Source organism: Centrocercus urophasianus, unplaced genomic scaffold (genome assembly GCF_019232065.1).
Source record: "Centrocercus urophasianus isolate 14NV4802_14NV808 unplaced genomic scaffold, USGS_Curo_1.0 seq_11, whole genome shotgun sequence".
In the NCBI taxonomy this organism is placed as follows: Eukaryota; Metazoa; Chordata; class Aves; order Galliformes; family Phasianidae; genus Centrocercus; species Centrocercus urophasianus.
Window position 1 is genome coordinate 49,479,965 of NW_024884253.1, and position 21,365 is coordinate 49,501,329.

Sequence of the window (21,365 nt, forward strand, 5' to 3'; positions counted from 1 at the left end):
AATAACAATATCAGAGATACTCAGCTGAGCTCTGTGTTCCTGATGTGGGAGCAGTCTAGCTGCCTTACTGTGGCATTCGTATTTCTATAGCTGATCACAGTATCACCGAAGGACCATAAAAAAGATCTATGATGTGTGCATATTAAAACAAAATTATGACTTAGAATACATTAGCAAACCTTCACATTTGTATGGTTAAATATATTGTACCTTGCAGCAGGGGAGAGTTTAAGACTTTTGAGGCCAAAATTTTTGGCACATACTTTGCATTATTACAGTAAATCTGCATTTGATATCTGATTTGATATCTTTCTAAAATGCCTAAAATGTCATAAGCTATGCTTCCAACATAAAAAAAAAAAAAAAAAAAAAAAAAAAAAAAGTATACATATCAAAATATGGTTAACCTTCCAAATTAAATATTTGGAAGTAGAAATTATTTGCTAAAATAAACAAGACTTCTATCAAGTCACAATCTTAAAATCAGGCATAAAACAAACAGGTCAGGGAATGCCTTCATTCTGGTCAAGGATATAAGGGTTAAATCCACTTATTTGTAAAATGATTGAGAAAACCTACTGGAAGCATGATCAACCCAAGGCCGCCACCACAGCTTTTTTTTGCCCTTGGCTTTCTCTTTGTCTGCTTCTCCTAAAATGAAATATGTCCAAACATTAATTTTACAAAATGAGAAACGTTCATTATATTGACAAATCATTTTTCATTTCTCTCAAAAGAGCAAAATTTCATGAGCACATCAGATGTCAGAGTACTGAATGCATTCAGTATAGAAGTCATTTAGAAGCATGACCACCCAGCACAGCTACTTTAGGTTTTGCAGCAGTTTGAACAGAAATCTATGCTAAAACAGCTTAAAAGTTCAGTTTTGCATTTTAAAACATACAGTCACTCTTCACTGTAATAACAGTGAATAATAACTTCTCTTAAATCCCTCTAAATTTTAGGCGCCAAAATTTTAGATCCAGTAAACGTTGATCCTAAGTCAGTGCTGGAAATGTGCTAGACAGATATCACTTATCCATTCCCACATTTAACAGCATTTAAAAAGCATACAAATATTTCAGCAACTGAAAAAAAAGCCTCACAACATCCAAAAAACCTAGCTAGAAAAATGTGAATTCCACCTATTTGTAGCTTTGTAGTTTATGCACAATAATTTTGCTCAAAACAAATCTCTGCTGCTATTCAGCTCTTTGCCAACAACCTGAAGTTAACCAAAAGTAACCTCCAAGCAAACCCATTTTCTCTAAGTCTTCTTGCATTCTAAAATCTCAGATTTTTTTGGCTGAATTAAACTTCAAAATGTTACTGAACAATCAACCTTGTTCCATGATGAACAATCTGAAGAATGATTTCTCACTTGCCCAATATTTCTATTGTCTATTAGGTCCTTAGCGCTCAACTGCAGTTATGGTATGACAATGGCTAATGGTACCTTCATCATCTTCTTCTGAAACCTTCCGAATTTCAGGCCCTTCTGTGGAATCCTGTGTCATGCTTAGCATCCTCTCTTTACCCTTTTTATATTTTTGCTGCCTGGCTTTGATGCGATCCATTCTAGCAAAAGGAAGAACTTTATTATATTCTGGTCTTCACCCCTTTCAACACACTCTGAAAAAGAGCTGTTTAAATTCATTCATACACACATGAACAATTTAACTAGAAAGGTCCATTACATACTGTCACTAATCTTGCCTTTAAAAACAGGGAGATAAATGGCTCTGAAGGGGCTGGCTGCAAGGGCCAAGCCTGGAGGTTCACCCACTGGCAGAACTTCAGTCAGAAGTGAGTTGCCTGCTAACGCATGATGGTTTTACCTACTCTCCTTCAACTTTCTTTCAGTTATTGGAAAATGAAAGAATTGCTGCCAGAGCTACAATACAGCAAATAAAGTTCTGAGAGAAAAAGGACTTCTGTGTAATGCAGTGGTTTTCCTGAAACTTGCCACTCAGTCAGGAATGGTGCTGTTCCTGCACTACCTGTGCTACATCCATCTTCACCAGTAATACTCTCATGTGTCCTACATATCTGCAACCACAAGAGACTTAAACTGGTTCAGTTGTGTTCAGATGCAGGCAGACCTCCAATTTTCCTTCTTGCAACTCTGTAAACAGCATAATCTGATCCTTTAGGTCTTTTGTCACATTTTAAAAAGCAGTACTAAGAAAAATGAAATCAACGATAACAAATAATTGCAACACAATTTGGACTAGAAACAAATCATTATTTTTAATAAAAATATCTGAGTGCATATTGATCATTAATCTGTCTATATGTTAAAAAAAAACCACTGACTGAAGAGTGGGCACTACTGAATGAATTTAAACAGGCATCTTCTACTGTTGAAAATACTGCAAATATGAACTAGCGATTTTTACAGAAGTATAAATTAGCTTTGGAGATGTAAGCAGTACTATCTCCTTGATCTTAAACTGTGTAGAATTAACTGAAAAGAATGATTCCTGAGAAAGGCACATGTCTCCAACTACGAAAAGGTTGATTCAAGCACACCACAGTATCAGTAACAGCCCAGTACATCTGGTGGGAAACCCCAAGTGAACCAGCAGGGAGCATGGACCTGCAGCCTTCTGGTGTTCCAGCCATGAAATAGAAGGAGGTTTTGACATTTGGTTAGGAAACAGATATGGCTTTTCATGCATGGTGATGGAAGGACTTTGATAGCTTTTTGCAGTTACTAAACAAGAATGTTGGCTGGATACAACAAAAAAGTAGACAGCATAAAGAGAAGTAATCTCCAGGACAGTTAAACTGAAGGAAAATATTGTCTTTGAAGGTAAAATATATATTTATGTAAATTTTAACCAAACACAAGCTAAACTGAATAAACAGGTATACAACAACTTTTACTAGGAATTCCAATATACAGAATGAAATCCTAATAATGCTTAAGTCAATGAGAATATTGTATTCATTACAGCAGAGCCAGGATATTGCTCATTTGACTTTCAAATATAGATTTCCTAATTCAGAACTTTGCTGTTCAGATTTCTGCTTTTTTTCTAATCCAGCTAGTATGTTTTAGCCTCCCATGTTTTAACCATCTATACTTGCACCTTCAAGTGAGATGGCATTAATGTGGCACTTCTTATTAATAATGCACCTACCATTATTAATAATGTGCCTTTTTATGAGTTTCACAGTGGAAATAGCATTTCACTGCCTTCTCTCCTACTTTCATGAGAGAGAGAGAGAGAGCAACCAAGAGAACAGCAGGGTATTTAGTAGAAGGGAAGAAAGGTAGAAAGAGGAAAAAAAGATTTTTTTTTCACATTTCCTCACATCACATCCTTTCACGCCACACAAAATAGGACAACCCAAAACTACAGAGTGAGCTGGACCTCTAGAAGAAAGCAAAACACAGTGTATGTGGTAACATAAAATATCTCTTAAGCGTGGTCACATAGCTATAGTACTCAACTATGGAACAGTTAGATGATGATCTTGTTAACCTGTCATCAATAAGTTTCTAAGATTTAGAAGAATCTTCAGAATGAGTAAGGATGTTTACATCTTCTCTCTTTATTTTTACAAAATAACTGTTTACATTTCAAAATTCTGTTTCCATTTCAGTAGGCACATCAGAACATTTCATGCTAATTTTTTATGTCAACCTTGCAACCCCTTGTTCTAGAATCGCAACTCTATTTTTAAATGAAAATTAAGCCTACTCAATATGTTTCATTTCTAGAAAAGATGATTCTGAAACTGAGTAGCACTGAAAAGCCTAATATCTCTGAATACCCAGAGCAACCGTTCTTTACTTGCAAAATCATAATTCAAAAACCTACTAATCATTTCTATAAAATAAGGTGCTAGATAAATACCAACAATCAGTGAAAACATAAAAACATATACATGTGCATATATATACACATGTATAATTATACATATGTAAATACATACTGTCTTTTCAGTTGATCCATTGATTTTTTTTCCTCTTCAATTCTTGCCTTTACTGCCTTAACAATTGTAGCCTGGAAAAGCTCAGCACCCCTACAGCAGAAATGGAAGCAGAAGAAAGGAAAAGAGAGGAAAGATTAAATGTTTCCAAGTTTTCTTTATGACAGCTAATCACTTCATTTGCTGGAAAGAGATAATCAATGAATCTAGAATATTAATTCCTTTACAGTCAATTATTTCAACAGCTGGGTCAAACACTGTGATCCCAAGTTGGCCTAAAAGTTTTAAGAACTCCTGTAGCTATTGATGGGTGACTTGAGTTTCCAGTCCCAAAGAATGCAGAACACGGACAAGTTCAGGGCTGAGTTAGGACCTCTTGCTCACTTCCAGGAGTTGTAATCTTCTCTGTAATCATCTTGTCCTTCTGCCTCATAGCGCCAAGAAGTTATGTAAACCCTGCTCAGGACTTCATCCAGAACCATAATGAACAGAGCTTCAGCTGCACTTTAACCCTCTGAATGTTACAGCACTTTCTATCTGTTGACACAAACCCTTCAGCAGATTTCTGGTGTGCCAAAATCATTTGACTATTAATTCCATTTCCTTAGAAATGCAACTGACTCAGTGACTTGGATATCCAGAACATGAGTCTCTACTCTTCCCTCATTCTTTATTCACTTAAGAGCTCTCAAAAAGTCTTGAAGAGTCTCAAAGACTTTCTCAGAGAAGTAGAATAGATTTAAAGCCTTCTCTCTCTTTTTTATTTTTGTAAAGAAATCAGTAAGTACATCTCTAGATTCAGAAGATTACTTCTAACTAATTTTTCAACCATCTTTTCTGAGAGATTTTTGGTTCTTCCATGTAATACGCAGGATAACAACAGTAATGTTTATTTCCAAATGAATATTTTCTTTTTTTTTTTTTTTTTTTTCCCCGAGTATGGTAAAGTACAACAATGGACGATGTGTTCTTCTTAGCAACTTGATCACTCCTGAATTCTTATAGACTGTTGAAAACTGACACTGGAGAATCATCACTACTGTTTGAAACACAGTCTTATTGGGTAAGGAGTTTTTATTTCACAATTAACTTTTACTAGAAGACAGGTTCAGGCTATACTGTCTGGATCCAAATATGACCTTCTTCATAGACCAAATAAATTAAAAGCTTGGATTCTAGCAATGCAAACAGCCAGCTAAAAAAAGTTAATAAGATTGCTGTATTTATATAACCCTGCTTCCTGTAGCATCTTAGTAGTTCCTCGTCAGTAACACATTTATCTTTACAGAGCTTCTGTCATAGGCCACTATTGTCTCCCCTTTTGCTGATGGATAGGTTCAGCATCTCACCAAGAGACACAAAGCTGTAAGTAGAAACCAAACGTGTCTTTTTTTCAAATTCCAGTGCCATTTAGATTAGTCTATTCTTCCTTCTTGATACAAACTCTCCAATTTAGAAGATATTTTGATGTTCATGATATTGCTTTGTTCTATGTTCACTGTGAATACAGCATAGGGGAAAAAAAAGAAAAGAAAAAAACCAGTATCCAGTACTCTTTGGCATTATCACTGAAATTCACCCCAAAGCAAAAGTCTGAGAGAGGCAGCAGGGGACTCAGGCATACATCTTTAGGTAGTCCCATTTGCAGCAGAGAAATTGGTCAGCACATGTAGCTAAAAATGTCTCCTTTTTTAAGAAATTCCAGGAGAGGAAAGGAAACGAAGGTTTAAAAAAATAGCTCTTTTTAGGACATGCAAGTCAAATTTGCCCTCAAATGTGTACAGAAATCAATCTGTTTTTTTTTAGGGGGGGGAAAGAAATACCATAATACACTTAATCCAAAATTTCTCTTCAGAAATCTTACTGAAATTACAAACAGTTTCATTTTCATCTGCCTTCTTATTATAAAACAAAAACAAAAAGACAAAAGAAAACAAAACAAAACAAACAAACAAGAACGGGAGAATGGCTGTGGTAGTGTCAGCTGTGAATGGATGATAGTGAAAAAGTATAAGTAACAGAACCAAAATGACACTTCTTAGCCACATCATAGTTGGATTTCAGTGATGCAACACTTCGTGTCTTCCTCAGTCAGATACAATTACTTCTCTGCATTTTTCCCAATCATTTTGGGACATTTTTTGGAGATGTGATTTCTACAGCCCATTTTCTCAGACTCTGATCTCAGAATGTTTTCTTTCCAAGACTTAGAACATTTGTTGACATCTGCTCCTATACATACCGATTTGAGAGGCTGCTGCAACACACATCGACTTCCACAGCTTTTAATTAAAACTATGAAAGCATCAGATACTGCTTGGTGAATTTAATTTCTATCAGATTCTTAATTGTTTTCTCATGCTCTGTGTCAGAGTTGGAGTTGCAATTATTAATTTAGCATGGATTGTTTAAATCAATGTTAACTACCAGAACTCCATTGATGCTATCTATCATAAACAGTAGGGCTTTTTTGAGTAGTTAAGCTGTTTATACATTTATTTACTTAATGTTACCTCGATGCCAGGATCTGGGAAGCTTTTATATCTGCAACCACATGAAGGAAGTAATAACTCATGAAGACTCTTCTTTGCAGCAGCAGAAAAGCAAAACATATACTGTCCCAGATGATTCCTGCTTCTCCACTAGGTAGTTTACAGTCTGCGTTGTTGGTTGCTGGAAAAAAGAAACCATCAGTGTAAGAACTGTTGTAATAAGCATTTTTTATAATGTTTAATCATTTAAATCATGCCATGAAAATGGTTTTAAATAAAGCTTTTAAATTGAATTGAATTGAGGTCCTTTCACTTCATTTTTCTTCAGAAAGCTGACATGCATTTCTGTCTGATGTATGCTGTAGATTCTTTTAAAGCGGACTGGAAACATTCCAACGATGTGCTATGACATGAAAACTGGGTATTCACCAAAAGTGAAGAATTTTGAAACAAATTCACTCTGTCTTAGTAAGTACTTGGAAAAAAAGAAAGTTTTTTTGGTTAGATTGAAATATTTGATTTCAGCACTTTTTAGAATGGCACGTTTTACGTTGGTTTTTTTTTTTCATTTCAAAATGACTTTTTGTCTCATTTTTCAATTAAGAACAATATCAACATGAGAATGAAATGGTTTTTTTTTAAGTCAAAATCAACTTTTAATTGACTTCTACCACTTAATATATTTCATTTTCCTCTCCACAACCCAGTTCGCAGCAATCCTCGAATGTTTCTTTCCATTGCAGATGAGAAAAACCATTTGAAACCACAAAACTGCTTCCTTTGGGATAGGAGGAGAAAGGCAGAGAGGAAATCCCATTCCTCCTGCCTCTAGATTTTTTCTTTGGATATTTCTTCCTTTCTTTCTTTATTTATTCTCTAAAGACAATTCTCTTGGGTATACTCAAAAATTAAAACAGTGTTTTTTTTGTAGCTGGACTATAAACTGAATGGCCTACCCTGCCCCACAGAAGGGAGAGAAGGACTCAAAGGACAGACTCTGGCTCAAAGTTGGCTTTACAAGCAAACCAGCCTAACAGGTCAGGAAGCTCAAGCTCCGAGAGCTTCAAAGCCTGCTATGCTCATCCCCTGGGAAGTCAGAAAACCATGTCTAGGTTTCTGATTCTGCTCAAAAAGTTTTGGATAATATGAACCACCAGGCACCAATTATCTTGTGAATGTACATCTTTGTTTTTCCTATCTTTATATCCTCTTATTTATTAGAGTCAGACACAAGGATTTTTGAAATAGAAATTCAGAACTCTGCTGCAGACTCACTGGAGCGGAGTTTAAAACAGATCTGTTTTAAATTCTGCTAAAAAATATTGGAAAAAATCGTATGTTCTCATGCTGTCAATGTAGGACAAAGTGCAGAGCTAAAACAATAAATCATTGTGGGATCCAGGGTCTTGCTCCCCATTTTTCCTTCAACCCTTCTCACTTCCATCCACAGATACTAACCATTCCCACTCTGTTACCATCACAAGCTTGAGAATGATCATTAAAAAAAATTACCACTTTTATGCTGGCTCAGCCTCTTGCCGTTTCAATGAGCTGAACTGGCTTACCCTTTCAGCAGCTGAACAAAAGGAGGAGTGAGAGTTTTCAGCTGAGTGGTGAACTCAATTTGGAAGGTGAAACCATACTCCCAATTATGCCATCAACTGCATATACAGGGAAATTTTCTTGAGCTCCAGCAACACCAGACTTTATGTTTAAAGCAAAGTAAATGTGTGTATGTGAGTGGGGGTCTAGATAGTTCGCTTATCGTAATAGTATCTCCCCTGATTCTATGAGATCATAAAATCACAGAATGATTTGGACTGGAAGGAACCTCAGAGCCCACTAGTCCCACCCCGTTCTATGGGCAGGGCTGCCCCCCACAGCAGCTCAGCTGCCCAGGGCCCCATCCAACCTGGCCTTGAGTGCCTGCAGAGATGGGGCACCACAGCTTACATGGGCAGCTGTGCCAGCGCCTCACCGCCCTCTGCCATTTCCCCTTGTCCTATCCCTATCTGCCCATGTAAAAAAGTTGCTTTCCCTCCTGTTGGTAAGCCCCTTTCAAGTATTGGAGGGCCACAGTGAGATCTCCCTGATATTTCCAGTTTCTTGCTATTCCATATATGATGAAACTTGCTTAGCTGCACTTACATGCAAGACATTTGCACAAGGTAATATGTCAAGAGAGGACACAGCTTAAATATGGTAGAAGATTTCAAAGGTGATCCACTGTTTATAGCAAATTACAAAGAGAAATGAGCCATACTTACGGATACGGTAGCCTTTAACTGTGCAAGCCAGACTAAATGCCTGAATCAACCAGCAACTATTCTGAATTAAAGACTCAATGTAGCCGCATGCTCCTATCTGTGAAGTAAAAGAACAGTTTCATCTAAGAAGGCATAGCAGAAATAAAGATAAGAAAAGTATTGCATCTCTTTAAATTACACGCAAATATTTAGACTGCCACAGGCTGTTTTACATCTCATTAGTAAAACAGAGATTAGTCAAAGACAGCCTTTACCAGGTGCACACAACACTTTAAACAATTTGTTCTTCTGGTTATCCATTGGATAGCAGGTATGTGGTGTTGGCTTTGTTTTTGCAGAGAAAGTGATATGTCTGTCATGTGATGCAGTGTGACAGCTAAGCAACTTTTATAAATCACTGAGTTAAATTTGAAAACATGCACAGACAAGCCGAACATATGCATAGCCCCACTGAATTCCCAAGCATAAAATGAAGCACATATGTAAGCATTCAGAACATTTGCAAATTCAAACCACATATAAATCAATTTTATTTCAGTACAGTGACTTATATAAATGTAAAAAGAAAAATGTCTGCTCTTTTCTGTCCAGCACTACAAATGCTCAAACCTAAGAGGCAATTGCCAGGAATAAATCTAAATTTATCTTTCATAAAGTTTTAAGCACTGCCTTGTCTCAATCACCTATTAGTGCCACTGCAAAAATCTGATCTAAAGAGCTAATGTAAGAAAACCATTAATACCTTGCAGAAGTATTTAACCTTTAATTATAGAATGTCTGTTCTCATCTGAAGCTTACGCTAGTTCTAAAGGAAAACAGAATGCAGCTTGTAATGCTCAACCTCACTAGCTATATTACATCACGTAACTGTACTTACTATTGGACTTGAAAATTCTGGTTTTAAATAAAAAGTTTAATTGAATGTGTGCTATTTATTGATGGTGTAATCTTGCACTTCTTACTTACTTCATTGAAATTTTCACAAGACTTCTAAGGAACAATTTAATTAGGCAGAGAAACCAGAATATGATCCTTTGAAAATGGCTTTCAAGCTTTTTCAGAGCCATATAAGGGTGGCACACTTTCCTATAACATGCATGCATTAGCATTCTCTGGATATACACTTGCAGTTTCTGATACAAAACGGAGCCTGCTCTGCACTAGCAAAAGCCTGGGCTCCTGAAAAGGATTTTTAATGGCCATTCAGTGCACTGTGCACAGTTCCTATGAAGCCACAAAACCAGTCAGAGAAAATGCAGCTGCTGCTTACCGAGAGTATGTTCTTCATGGTGATCACAAAAACATTGTACGCAATCAGCCAGTCCCAGTAGCGCAGGATGCTCCTGATGGGTTTCAGCAGCAGATCTCCACCAAAGAGAAGGAAATAAAAGCAGGCAACCAAGTAGCCCATACAGAATATGCTGATCCTTGTTGTTCCCGTTATGAAGATTATAGTAAGCACGAACCAGAAGAGGTAACTAAAGATTATCACCTTATACATATCTAAATAGGACCTGGAAGTAAAAGAGGAAGGAAAAACATTGTCATTTTCTGAGGACAATGATAAATTTCTTCTACTGTGCTACTGGCTGCTACTTGTGGCTACAGACTGCAGGGTTTTTGTCAGCATTTGGGCACCTGCATGGGAATAATGCCAAAATCAGTGTCTGGCTCATGTACTTGGTTCCAACTCATTCATGATGCTCCACACAGGACATTTTGCATTACATGAGATCAAGAGGGGAAAAATACATTTTCAGCAAATTTCATGGTGGTTTTTAACTTCATGGAATGGTATTAAATTGAGACAATGGAGATTTAGGTTAGATATTAAGAGGAATATTTTCACACAGAGGCTGGTGACACACTGGAACAGGTTGCCCAAGGAGGTTGTGGATGCCCCATCCCTGGAGGCATTCAAGGCCAGGCTGGATGTGGCTCTGGGCAGCCTGGTCTGGTGGTTGGTGACCCTGCACATAGCAGGGGGTTGAAACTAGATGATCACTCTGGTCCTTTTCTGTGATTCATGATAGAGTGATACTATCTGGCAGTGCAGTGTATGAAATTTAAAAGCTACCTGAGATCATCTTACAAGAAGTCTGGCTAATGCTATAGCAAATCTATCTTCAAAAGCCAGCTACAGTACTTCAGTACAAACAATTCTGTATTTATCAGTGACTTCTGGGGAATTCAGTCTATTTACAAGCCTCACGTTCAAATGCAGATACTAAAAATATTTTTCTCCGGTGGAGAAAGTTTTGAGCTGCAAAAAGGAAGTTTCTATAGAATGTCAGTGTACCAGAATTTACTGAAATGTTTGCCAGGAAGCTGCGAGACAGATCTATCTGAAATCAGCCTGGTGCACAATTAAGAAAGAGTGAGAAACAACTTGGTATTTTCAGTCTTCAAAATCTTGATTTAATATTGACTCAGTAAGCTTTCAAATAAGAACATCTGCCAAAGGCAATACCAAATGCTACATATAGCAAAACACTGCAAAACCATTTAATTCATGGTTTCTCCTCATTTGGCATTTTGATTCCAGATGCACTGTGTGTTCAGGGTCTGTTCACCGAGGCTATGAGACTAGATTTGTCAGGAAACCAGGCAGGGAGAAGGCACCATGGGAGTACACATATACCTGAGCCAAACCATGTAAGGAGTAAATGAACTAACTGCAGTGGATGAGGCCACATAAAAAGGCCCCTGCTGCTTGATGTTCTTAGGCTCAGAACTTTCTAGGAGTATGTATTTATAGTCCTACCTTTATACACATGCAGCTTGCCGAAGCTAACCAGAGAGTCATTTAATGAAAGGTAATGAGAAAGCTCCTCTATGTTTATTTCCCACAGCCATTAAATAATTTTATGGACTGCTGCCTGTGAAGTCTAAAAATGTCATGGCTTTAAAAACGCTGCTGGGTTTAGGGTGATAAAACATTAACAAATAATTTATACACGTTAGGTAAATAAAGATGCACAAGATATCAGTTGAACAGAATATCACTAATTTAATTTAACTCAAAATGAGGCTCTTACTGTTTCTTCAGGAGAAAAAAAAGACTTGATATTTGGTGTTTCTTTAATAATAATCATTTACATGTTGGTTGCTTATGAACCACCTTACTGAAATTGCAGTTCTTCCTATTGAAAAAGTGCATCAATATCTTTCAAGAAAATCCCCAAATGGAAATGAATTGACCAAAGCAAATTGATCAAACTGATTTTTGGTTAAACAAGAATATTTTAATACTCTTCAACAAAAATGAATTCTGATTCTTAAAAGATAACTGGAGCTGGTTGCATCTAAGCATATTCATATTGCATTTGGTTGAGTCATCATACTGTAACAGCATATACTGCCCTCAGATTAAAACTTACAGAAACTAGAGATAATATGAAAAGTGTGTGACAATAACTTAGCCGTTTTCTTCACTATGTCCTTAATAATTTGTTATGTTATTAGCAGTGATTTAAAATATCGAATAAAACAGTTATTCTAATTTTTAAAATATACATTAAATATAATAGTTTTGGACATCAGTACATCGAAAAAAATGGTATGAAAAGCTTCTCAAAAAGGAGCCAATACAACTGCATGATGTGGTTCTTAGAAATGTAAATCTTTCTCATTTTTGAAAATACACAATTTCAAGCTATCTCAATGACACAAATGACTCTCAAGATTTGACTTTCATGTTGGCATCTTACAAGAAGACGTTAGAAGAAATTATTCAGAGCACACCTAAAAATGAATTTCACAGAACATCTGAGATAACTCTTTGCTGGCCCAAGCACAAAGTCACAATGAACAGAGTTGAAGGAACTACACCTGAATAATCACAGGTACATTGAAGTATTACTCAAACCACACTTATTTCAACTGTAATACCCTCGTACTCCTTTATTTGTCTTTTTCCAAACATCTTCCTAATTTTCTTTAATTATTTACAGTGTTATAGGTTGAGTCAAGCGCTCTAAGATGGGGAATAAAGGTGTGTCTACCAATCTATCGTAGCCTCTGATGGCTGTCTGTATTCAATGATCTATTTTATTTAATACAGCTTTATTAGTTTTATCATGATCACTTCAGTATTTTATTTCCACAGGGATTATTTAACTGCAATGCAATCCAGCATCTTTCATAGAGAGTGCTCTAGGTGTAGCTGAGTTCCTAATGACCTCAACGACACGTTCGGCTGTGGCCAGCCTAGTGTTCAGACATCTGCCTGCAAGTATCCCAAGGCACTGATGCTGATAATCCTTTTGAGGAAAGGTCTTTGTCATGTGGTCAGCACCTTGAAGTTTAGGAAAGGAATGCTAAAGTTTAAGGAAAACACTGATGAAATGATTTTGTGCTTCCTCTTGCTGGAGAAGCTGTTGTAATGTTATATCAGTGCCTTCCCTTAGCAGTCTCTTGTTTTGCTCTGAGTGTGGCTCACCACCTCCATATAACCCCAAGGCTCTTCCCACAGCCTTCCTCTAATGACTACCCTCACTATCTTCTTCAGGCATGTTATTCCTGTACATTTACATCCATCGCTAGCTGTCTCTTCTCCTCTACTCCCTAGTTTCTTCCCTTCACTCTTTCCTACCTGTGATTCCTTACACGTTTCACACACAGTGTGACTCAGAATGTTTCCCTTCAAATCCTAACGTTGCTGATTTCTCACCAAGCCTCCATCCCCTCTGTAGCTCTATTTTGGTCTTCATAAGTTAAGTTCAGTGATTTTCCCTTTTCCAATAGATACATTGAAGTTTCCTAAAATTAGCTCCCTTATTTTAACTGACTTCTTTGAATTTAGTGTTGTGGATGGATCCCATGGGATTTAGTCCCTACTGTTTTTGTCATACCTTCTCACAGAGCTGATATTCTCTTTTTCTTACCAGTGAAGTCCTTCCTTCGTGATTCTATTTGCTTTAAAAATCCCTAAATCCTAAGCAGTGTTATTTAAAGCAATTTTATAAGCAACAAAATGTTTATTTGCTTTATACAAATAAGATGGGAAGCCTGTAATGATGATTCGCAGATACTCTCCCACCAACTCAAGTTAGTACTCTAGTTCCAAGAAAGGCATTACAGCTGCCTTTGAGAGACTTCTTCTGACTCACCTGATGATGGTTCCCAAGGGGTACAGTTCAATGACTGACTGTTAGTACAATTTCTGGTCTCAGGAGGCAAAAAGTAAATTACAATCCCAAATTATTTCCCTGTCAATGTCTAGGAGAACATTAGAAAACTACTTGGGAAATGAAATGAGAATTTTCTGGCATTAGAGACTGTGGGAAAGGATTATCCTCAATGAAGTTGCTTTAAATTCTGTTTCATTTTAAAAGCTCCTACTACTATCCTTCATTTTTATTTCTGTTTCATAGACCTCCAGTTGTACTCTCCCTTGAGATTAAACATATATCCCCTGAGAAATGTGGGGGTGGAAGGACAAGAAAAATTTCAGGAAATCTCTTCCATAGACGGTATTTATCGTGCTCAGTTATTTCTCCAGAAATAAGAAAATTAAACATTTGGAAATTTGACCTTTTCTTGCAACTGTTTATGTTGCAGTTAAAAGTTTTTTAGCCATGCCTATTAGAACAGTGACCAACTGGCATCTTCTTGAGAGAACAGACACACCAAAAGGTTGCTTCTGTTCGCAAGCGCAAATTTTCCTTAGCAGGAAATTTACACTGGGCTTCTTAGAAAGCAAACAAATACTAAGAACTATTTTCTGAAGCATAACTATGCCGCCTTCACTTATTTGTTTGGTTCTTTCTGACTGACTTTTGTATAAATGCTATTTTTCATTTCAGTTGCTCGGATAAGCTTTGAACCAGGTTGTTGCCCATGTTACAAATATTTAGACTATTCTGAAATTTCTGAAACAAAGTGAAAGAAATGTTTTTAGACAAAGCCCTTTACGTTCCAAATTATCTTGGATAGAGGCCAGATACATACATTTCTGAGGTATATCTTCAGTGGGTTCTCCAGAGCATGAGAGTCCTTCTCTTAAAAGATTTACAATCTCTAATGAAAGAATCAAAGTCACTTTAAGAGACTGCCCAGCCATTCTCTGATGCATCTCTGAAGGGAATTAGGCATCTAGGATTGCATATCCAAGTACAGTAGTTCACTATTAACACAACTGAAAGTCTGGGAAAATCTATATTGTAGTGAAGACACTGAAAGGGAAACTAAAGGAAAGATTCCATCAAGAAGACAAGAGCTATTATGCAGTTTGTACTACAGAGGAAGGTCTTCTTATATCCATCTACATGTACTACAAGTATGTTCCCATTACAGTTTCAGAAAGTGGACATTTCAAACTACATCAACAAAAAGTTACAGTTTACCTGCCCCAGCATCTACAAGAAAGCTTATCGTACACAGGAATTTTTTCTTCTTTTCCTGTCATTAATGAGTTCTCTACATATTTGATGGAATTTTCAAACAAAAAACATGTCACTGTTCTGTTTCCTTCTTTGCCTTATTCTTTTCATTCCATTTCTTATTCATGAAACATAAAACTATCACATGAAACAGTTACACAGATTTCTGTATTTAGCTGGAACAAGTATAAAGTAATCACAGGTTATTTGCTCAGCTCACCGCTACAAATGTGATCCTTAGATTTTCATGTGTTTGGTTTTTGTGATTGTTTTTGTGTCTTCCACCAACAATATAATTAACTCCTAAGCACAAGTTGCAGATTCCCAATTAAACGGTTGCACAGCATTAATAATGCATATACAGGTCCGTTTTCCCAGCACGTGCCAAGTGGTGTGTTTGAATGCATAAGAAGCCACCAATGGCTTCAGCTTGATGCATACCATGAATATGAATCAAAAGACAGAACTTAACCCAAAGAATTGTGAAGAGGCAGCAGGCCAGTTCAGCTTGGACTTTGCTTTCCATTATAAACCTGACTTTGATTCCCATCCAAAATCTTCAAAGAATATCCTTTGTACTTCAAATTTTTCTTACTTGGCCATTTGGGAATATCTTCTACAGATGACTAGAAATACCAACTAGATTCCAGGGAATTTCAAAAAGATGCCAAAGAAAACACTTATTTTCTTGCTTCTGCTTCCTTTCTGAAGATACTTTTCAAATATACTCTCACTGTTAATGAAGTTTTTTCACAAGTTTTTTTTCTAGATTAAGATGGGAAAATAAGATTTCTTTCTGCCATCAGCCACACCATCAGTGAAGTTCTTTGCCAGTGACCAAGGTGATTAAGCATGCCAGAGTGCCTGATGCAATTGCTGAATTATCTTTTCTAATGTGTACAACACTAAAGTGGCAATAAGAAAAAAGCAGCCAGTCCTTCTACTCCTTCCTCTCAACCAAGCCCTGTTTGGCAGATGTGTCTTGGAAAGTATCCCAACTCAATGGAGTATTTTGAAAGGAGGTTATGACCAAGTCCTATTTGGCAGATGTCTCTTGGAAAGCATCCCCACTTGATGGCATATTTTGAAAAGAGGTTATGACTTCTTGCTCTGTTTATGTCAGTGGGTCTAGAGCATGGGGTTTGCTATGTAGACTGAGGGGAAGAACTCTTTACCCTATGCTCAGAAGCAGCTATAAATCTCTTGGACAAGTTGAATCAACTGAATGTATTTCCATTGTTTCCTCTTTAAAGCTATTTCAAAATACACTTAGCAATCATTTCTAACAGAAACAGCAGTATTATCTTACTGATCTTGAGAACTAATTTTATTGGCAAAACCTCTCTGGGACAACAACTGCAAGCATATCAGCAACAGGGAGATTCTTACTAGACAGTATTTCAAATTTTGTTATTCATTTCACACTCACACATCTGCTGGTAACATGCATTTCCAAAAACCTAATTTGACGAAATAATAGCTAGCAAATTTTATTCTTTCTATATATTCTTTTAACACTGCGTCAAGCTTTCAGAGAGACCTTCAATTAATGTTATGCCCAGCATAACGCAGAACTAATCTCTTCTGAAGTGGTCACACAAGAATGGCTCTGCTGTTTGAAGACCAGCAAGAATGTCTCAGGCTCTGCCCCCTCTTAATATCATTCACCTTTCTACTTTCACACTAGACAAGAATAGACTGTCTCAGGCTCTGCCCCCTCTTAATATCATTCACCTTTCTACTTTCACACTAGACAACATTATAAAAATGAAGCTCTGCAGTTTCCAAGTGTTAAAGATTCAGGTTTTACCGGCAGTGAATGAAGTCTGGAACAGGATTGTGCTGGCTAAAAGATGCTGCTTCAAGATTCATACAAATTTCCACATTGTCTCCAGCCATGATTCGTACAGCAGCTTTATTTTCATCCTCGAATGTTTGCCTTTGTAAGGATGCACACAGCAGCAACATGAAATCATCTAGGAGAAAGCAGTGGTTGCAAGGAAAAATTCAGTCAGTAACTGAGGTGCAGGGAGTGGTGGCAATGTACCATAATGTAGTTAGCAGACTTTTCTTTGAATATCCAAGACTGTTGTTTTCAATGCATTTAACACCAATTTGACATTTATTAATGTACTTGATTTTTATCCTATCTTTCATGATTTTTACTGAAAAAATAAATTAAAAAGGGAAAGTAATCCATAAATTTTTATACTGATTTATTAAAAGTTGGATACAGAAAAACAGATGCAGAAATTACTAAACCATTGACTTTTTCTGCTACACAAAATGTCACACTGTATCCAATCTCCCACAGAATATGACATCTTGCTGCTGGAAAGTAAATAAAAGTCTAGCTTCAAATTACTCTGCAGATGTTTTAAGCAAAAGACACGTAAACACTTTTCAACTATGTGCTAAAATACTTACAGACAAGGAAGACAGGGTTTGGTCTCACAATGAAGTCTGGAAAGTATAACCACTTTATGATATTCGAGTTGAAGTTGGCATTACCACTTCTCCATGGATAGTCTATATGACAGAAGCACATAAAAATGCAATCAGTACTTTACAATGATTACTTCATCCTTTTCTCTTGGAAACCATTGAATACTTATCATTTTTTCTAGCAATTTTCTGTAAAAGCAAGTAGCAGCAACTGTCCATAAAAGGTAAGCATCCATACCTTTACAAGGAGCAGGTGGAATACCAATACAAAGGAAATACTGGAATGTAATGATGCATGCCAGAAAACAGCAATACTTTGGCCAGATCTCTGCAATAGCTTTTCTTCTACGTCGATACAATACAGCAATCAACCAGAAGGCATGAATCATGGCATAAAAATCCATCCGTTGACCAATTACATTCACTGATAACAGAAAACAGGTCTGGAAAAGAAAGAAAGAAAAATATGCATCATTTGCATCCTAATGACTAGTCGATTTAGCAAGGATATGCTAGTCTGAATTTTAACAGTATGCTTGGTCATATGCTGCAGCTGATGCAGGAATTTTTGCCAACCAATAAGCTATAGCAACAACTTCACAACCTCCCCCACTGTACTGCAACTCCCCAGATTTTCAGTACTCTTCTTTGAGTGCCACCTACAAGACATACACACATACAAAATGGAAAGAGCATTGCCACAGTAGCCTATGTGTGAAATGTTTAATTGTTGTCAAGTAAAGCACATATTACACAGCTGTATATTTTGATAGCACTTACAGATGTAAGAAAGAAAAGGAACCATTAAGAATAACAACTAAACTGTATCCTTATGTGGGAACCAGACAAAAAGAAAAGGGATTTAGACAATATAACTTCTTTTGGCTATAGACAAATCCAGCCAATTGCTATAAGGCAAGTTTAGTTCTCCATTCTTTTTAAGACTCTTTATCCCAAACCATTTCTGTTTTCTGGCTCCACTTAAAGCAGATCCTTCACTCAGTGCCATGTAGCATGTTTTCATTCACAGTGACTCACTTAATCAGTATACTTCCCTATTCAGATCTTCTATCTCCTCAGATTAGGATGAGGTTACATATGATTCTGATTAATTCTAACTTTCATTCATTCCTAATCCTCAGATTGATCATAAGCATGCTGTTTTATTTATCAGGAGCAAGGGGGTGGCAGTGTTTAATGCATAGGTCAAAAATATCCTTATGAATAGATTTGGAGCGCATTGAAATAGTAGCTGCTTTTTGCATATAGACATAAAAGATTTTGAAAAAATAATTTTGTTTATTATACAGACAATTTTAAAAGTGCACTTCATGCATCTGTGTGCACCCAGAAAAGGTGGGAAAACAGAAATGAATCCATGTTATTTTACATATTTTTTTAAATGCTTGTTCAGCAATAGCTTGCCTTCAAGGTAGGTTCATTTATGATGTTTTGCTGCAAGACTGGGTGAAGCATTTAGAAGGAATACAATAGCTGAGCTTAAGCTCCATCTGGGAAACTGCTGCTGGCAAGGCAGACAAACATCTACAAAATAAGACATGTACCAGATATTAAGGATTTGTCATGAATCTTCAGAAAAATAATTTCACTCATTTATACCTGCCTTTCCTAATGTTCTGAGTGTTTCTTATCTACTGTCAAGGTCTTTGGAAAAAGAACTTTGTCTTAAATCTGCTGCACAGAGTAACAATAACCTTTGTTGTTATTTGCTCCTGCAGTTTCTTAGCAGTTACAGCAGCCTGTATAAAAAAGGAGGACATGTTTGGGCAGCTGGAGACAAAAGAAGTCCAGAAACCTTCAAACGGAGAAAATGGCCTGCTACCCTCTGCTTTTTGCTCCTGCAATTTGTAATTTCCTGTGCATTTGTTCACGTGAGGATATACCTCAGTTCCATCCCTTCTCCCACTCGTCATATCATTTGTTTGGTTAAGAAATGGAAAGCTAAGTCAATGAAAAACAAGTAGCAAAAGGAAAGAAATGAAAATAAATCCAAGTTGAAAATCTCTACTAGCAGAGAGGTAGCAACTATTGCAAGGTCTGACATAAGTGATGACTAAGAAGCACCCTGATGTTAAGTACAGTTCAAAGTAGTATACAAAAATAACCTAAAGGTTTGGAAAGACAGTACAAGAAAAAAAATAACATATTGCAATTTACCTCTAAACCAAACTTGTAGAAGAAGTAGTTTATGAAATACTTGACACAGTTTACCAGTCCATCATCCAGATGTGCTCTTGTAATATCATGGAAAATAGTTTTAGTTACAGGTGCAGTAAGGTTATTTCGACATCTGTAGTACTCTTGATGACGGTAAATTGTAACTTCAAAAGCCAGAATAGCCAGCATCAGTAAGTTATTCTACAGGAGATACAATCAGAAGGATACTAAATAAAAAACAAAACCACAAGAAGTTATAAAACCTTCTGATAATCATAAATCAAAGAATACTAAAATGGATATTACCATTGAGAGCTTTTGCTCTCCAAGATGCACTGGAACTTATTCTTAGCTACTAACATTGTAACAAAGTGAGGTTCCTATCACTTGCTGGATTTTGTACTGAGATGCAGAAGATGAGCCCATCATTAAAAAAAAAATACTATTCTGAACACAAATTGTAGAGAAGAAGTTAGAATGCACTGACCTATCCATTTTCCCTGTCATATTTTGTGGCTTCTATGAAGAAGGAGATACAAGCATCCACAAACTCAGTTGCAGCAGTTCAGATGGCAAACACTAGCTTTCTAAAACCACAAGGACCTTCAGTACTGCAAATACATCATGGATATTAACCAGTTTTAAAAGTTGTTTAAAATTCAGAGAAAGCCTCTCAAGGAGAACACAAATAAAGCTGAAGAGGCAATCTCTGGATTTCTATTCACAGAGAAATATTTGGGACACAACTGTCCTAAGACAGGCACCACTGATACTTTCAATTAATTTGTTTGTTTGCTTATTTTTAACAATAATTTATTTCTGTTTGCCCTCCCTAGGCTTCTTGCTCTTAGATATACACAATCCACAACAGATAGGCTTCTTACTTCAACATGGACATCTTGAATGTTTATTATTAAGGAGGCATATCAGAAACACAGTGAGACTTAAAAGTTGGGGAATTCAGGTCTAGCCCTGAACTGAATTTCTCTACACAGAGGATATATTTTTCTTGCTAAGACATTGAAAACCTTTCTAGAATAGTGCAAAATCACAAAATGTTATCTATTTATAGATATAAAGCACCTAGCATCTTGGCAACTTTACCCTCCATGCAGAATTCTTGTGTCAGCCCAATCTTCCCCAAATACACTTTTAATTGACGGAAGTGCATGCCTAAGGGAGTGAGAGGAAGAGGTGCTGCAAAAGGCGTCTAGTGAGGACAGAGAAATGTACTACACTGACAGCACTTGGCTCAGGGCTATCCCAGATATGAGTAGAGACTGGAAAAACTCACTGAGAGCAGCCCTCTGGAGAAAAACTTGGGGGTTCTGGTAGATGAAAAGCTGGACATGAGCCAGCAGTGTGCTCTTATAGACCAGAAGGCCAGCAGAATCCTGGGCTGCATCAAAAGAAGGGTGGCCAGCAGGGAGATGGAGGGCATTGTCCCTCTCAACTTTGCCCTTGTGAGGCCTTATGTGGAACACTGAGTCCAGGCGTGGGACCCCCAGCTCAAGAAGGACATGGAGACGTTGAAGTGGGTCCAGAGGAGAGCCACAGAGATGATCAGAGGGCTGGAGCACCTCTCCTATGATGAAAAGTTGAGAGAGTTGGGATTGTTTAGCGTGGGGAAGAGAAGGCTGCATGGAGATCTCATTGTG

General features: G+C 37.0%; 1 protein-coding gene across 1 annotated transcript in view; it reads right to left on the reverse strand.

The window, feature by feature from the left end:
* Window positions 1-21,365, reverse strand: part of PIEZO2 (piezo type mechanosensitive ion channel component 2) — a 236,754-nt gene that overhangs the window by 44,813 nt on the left and 170,576 nt on the right. The window contains exons 21-30 of the mRNA XM_042839118.1: window positions 19,708-19,908; window positions 17,768-17,972; window positions 17,512-17,613; window positions 16,895-17,060; window positions 9,972-10,215; window positions 8,702-8,798; window positions 6,456-6,615; window positions 3,946-4,035; window positions 1,457-1,578; window positions 580-651 (exon numbers count right to left, since the gene is read on the reverse strand). Coding sequence (XP_042695052.1) covers window positions 580-651; window positions 1,457-1,578; window positions 3,946-4,035; window positions 6,456-6,615; window positions 8,702-8,798; window positions 9,972-10,215; window positions 16,895-17,060; window positions 17,512-17,613; window positions 17,768-17,972; window positions 19,708-19,908 — 1,459 coding nt within the window. The remainder of the gene's footprint in view (window positions 1-579; window positions 652-1,456; window positions 1,579-3,945; window positions 4,036-6,455; window positions 6,616-8,701; window positions 8,799-9,971; window positions 10,216-16,894; window positions 17,061-17,511; window positions 17,614-17,767; window positions 17,973-19,707; window positions 19,909-21,365) is intronic.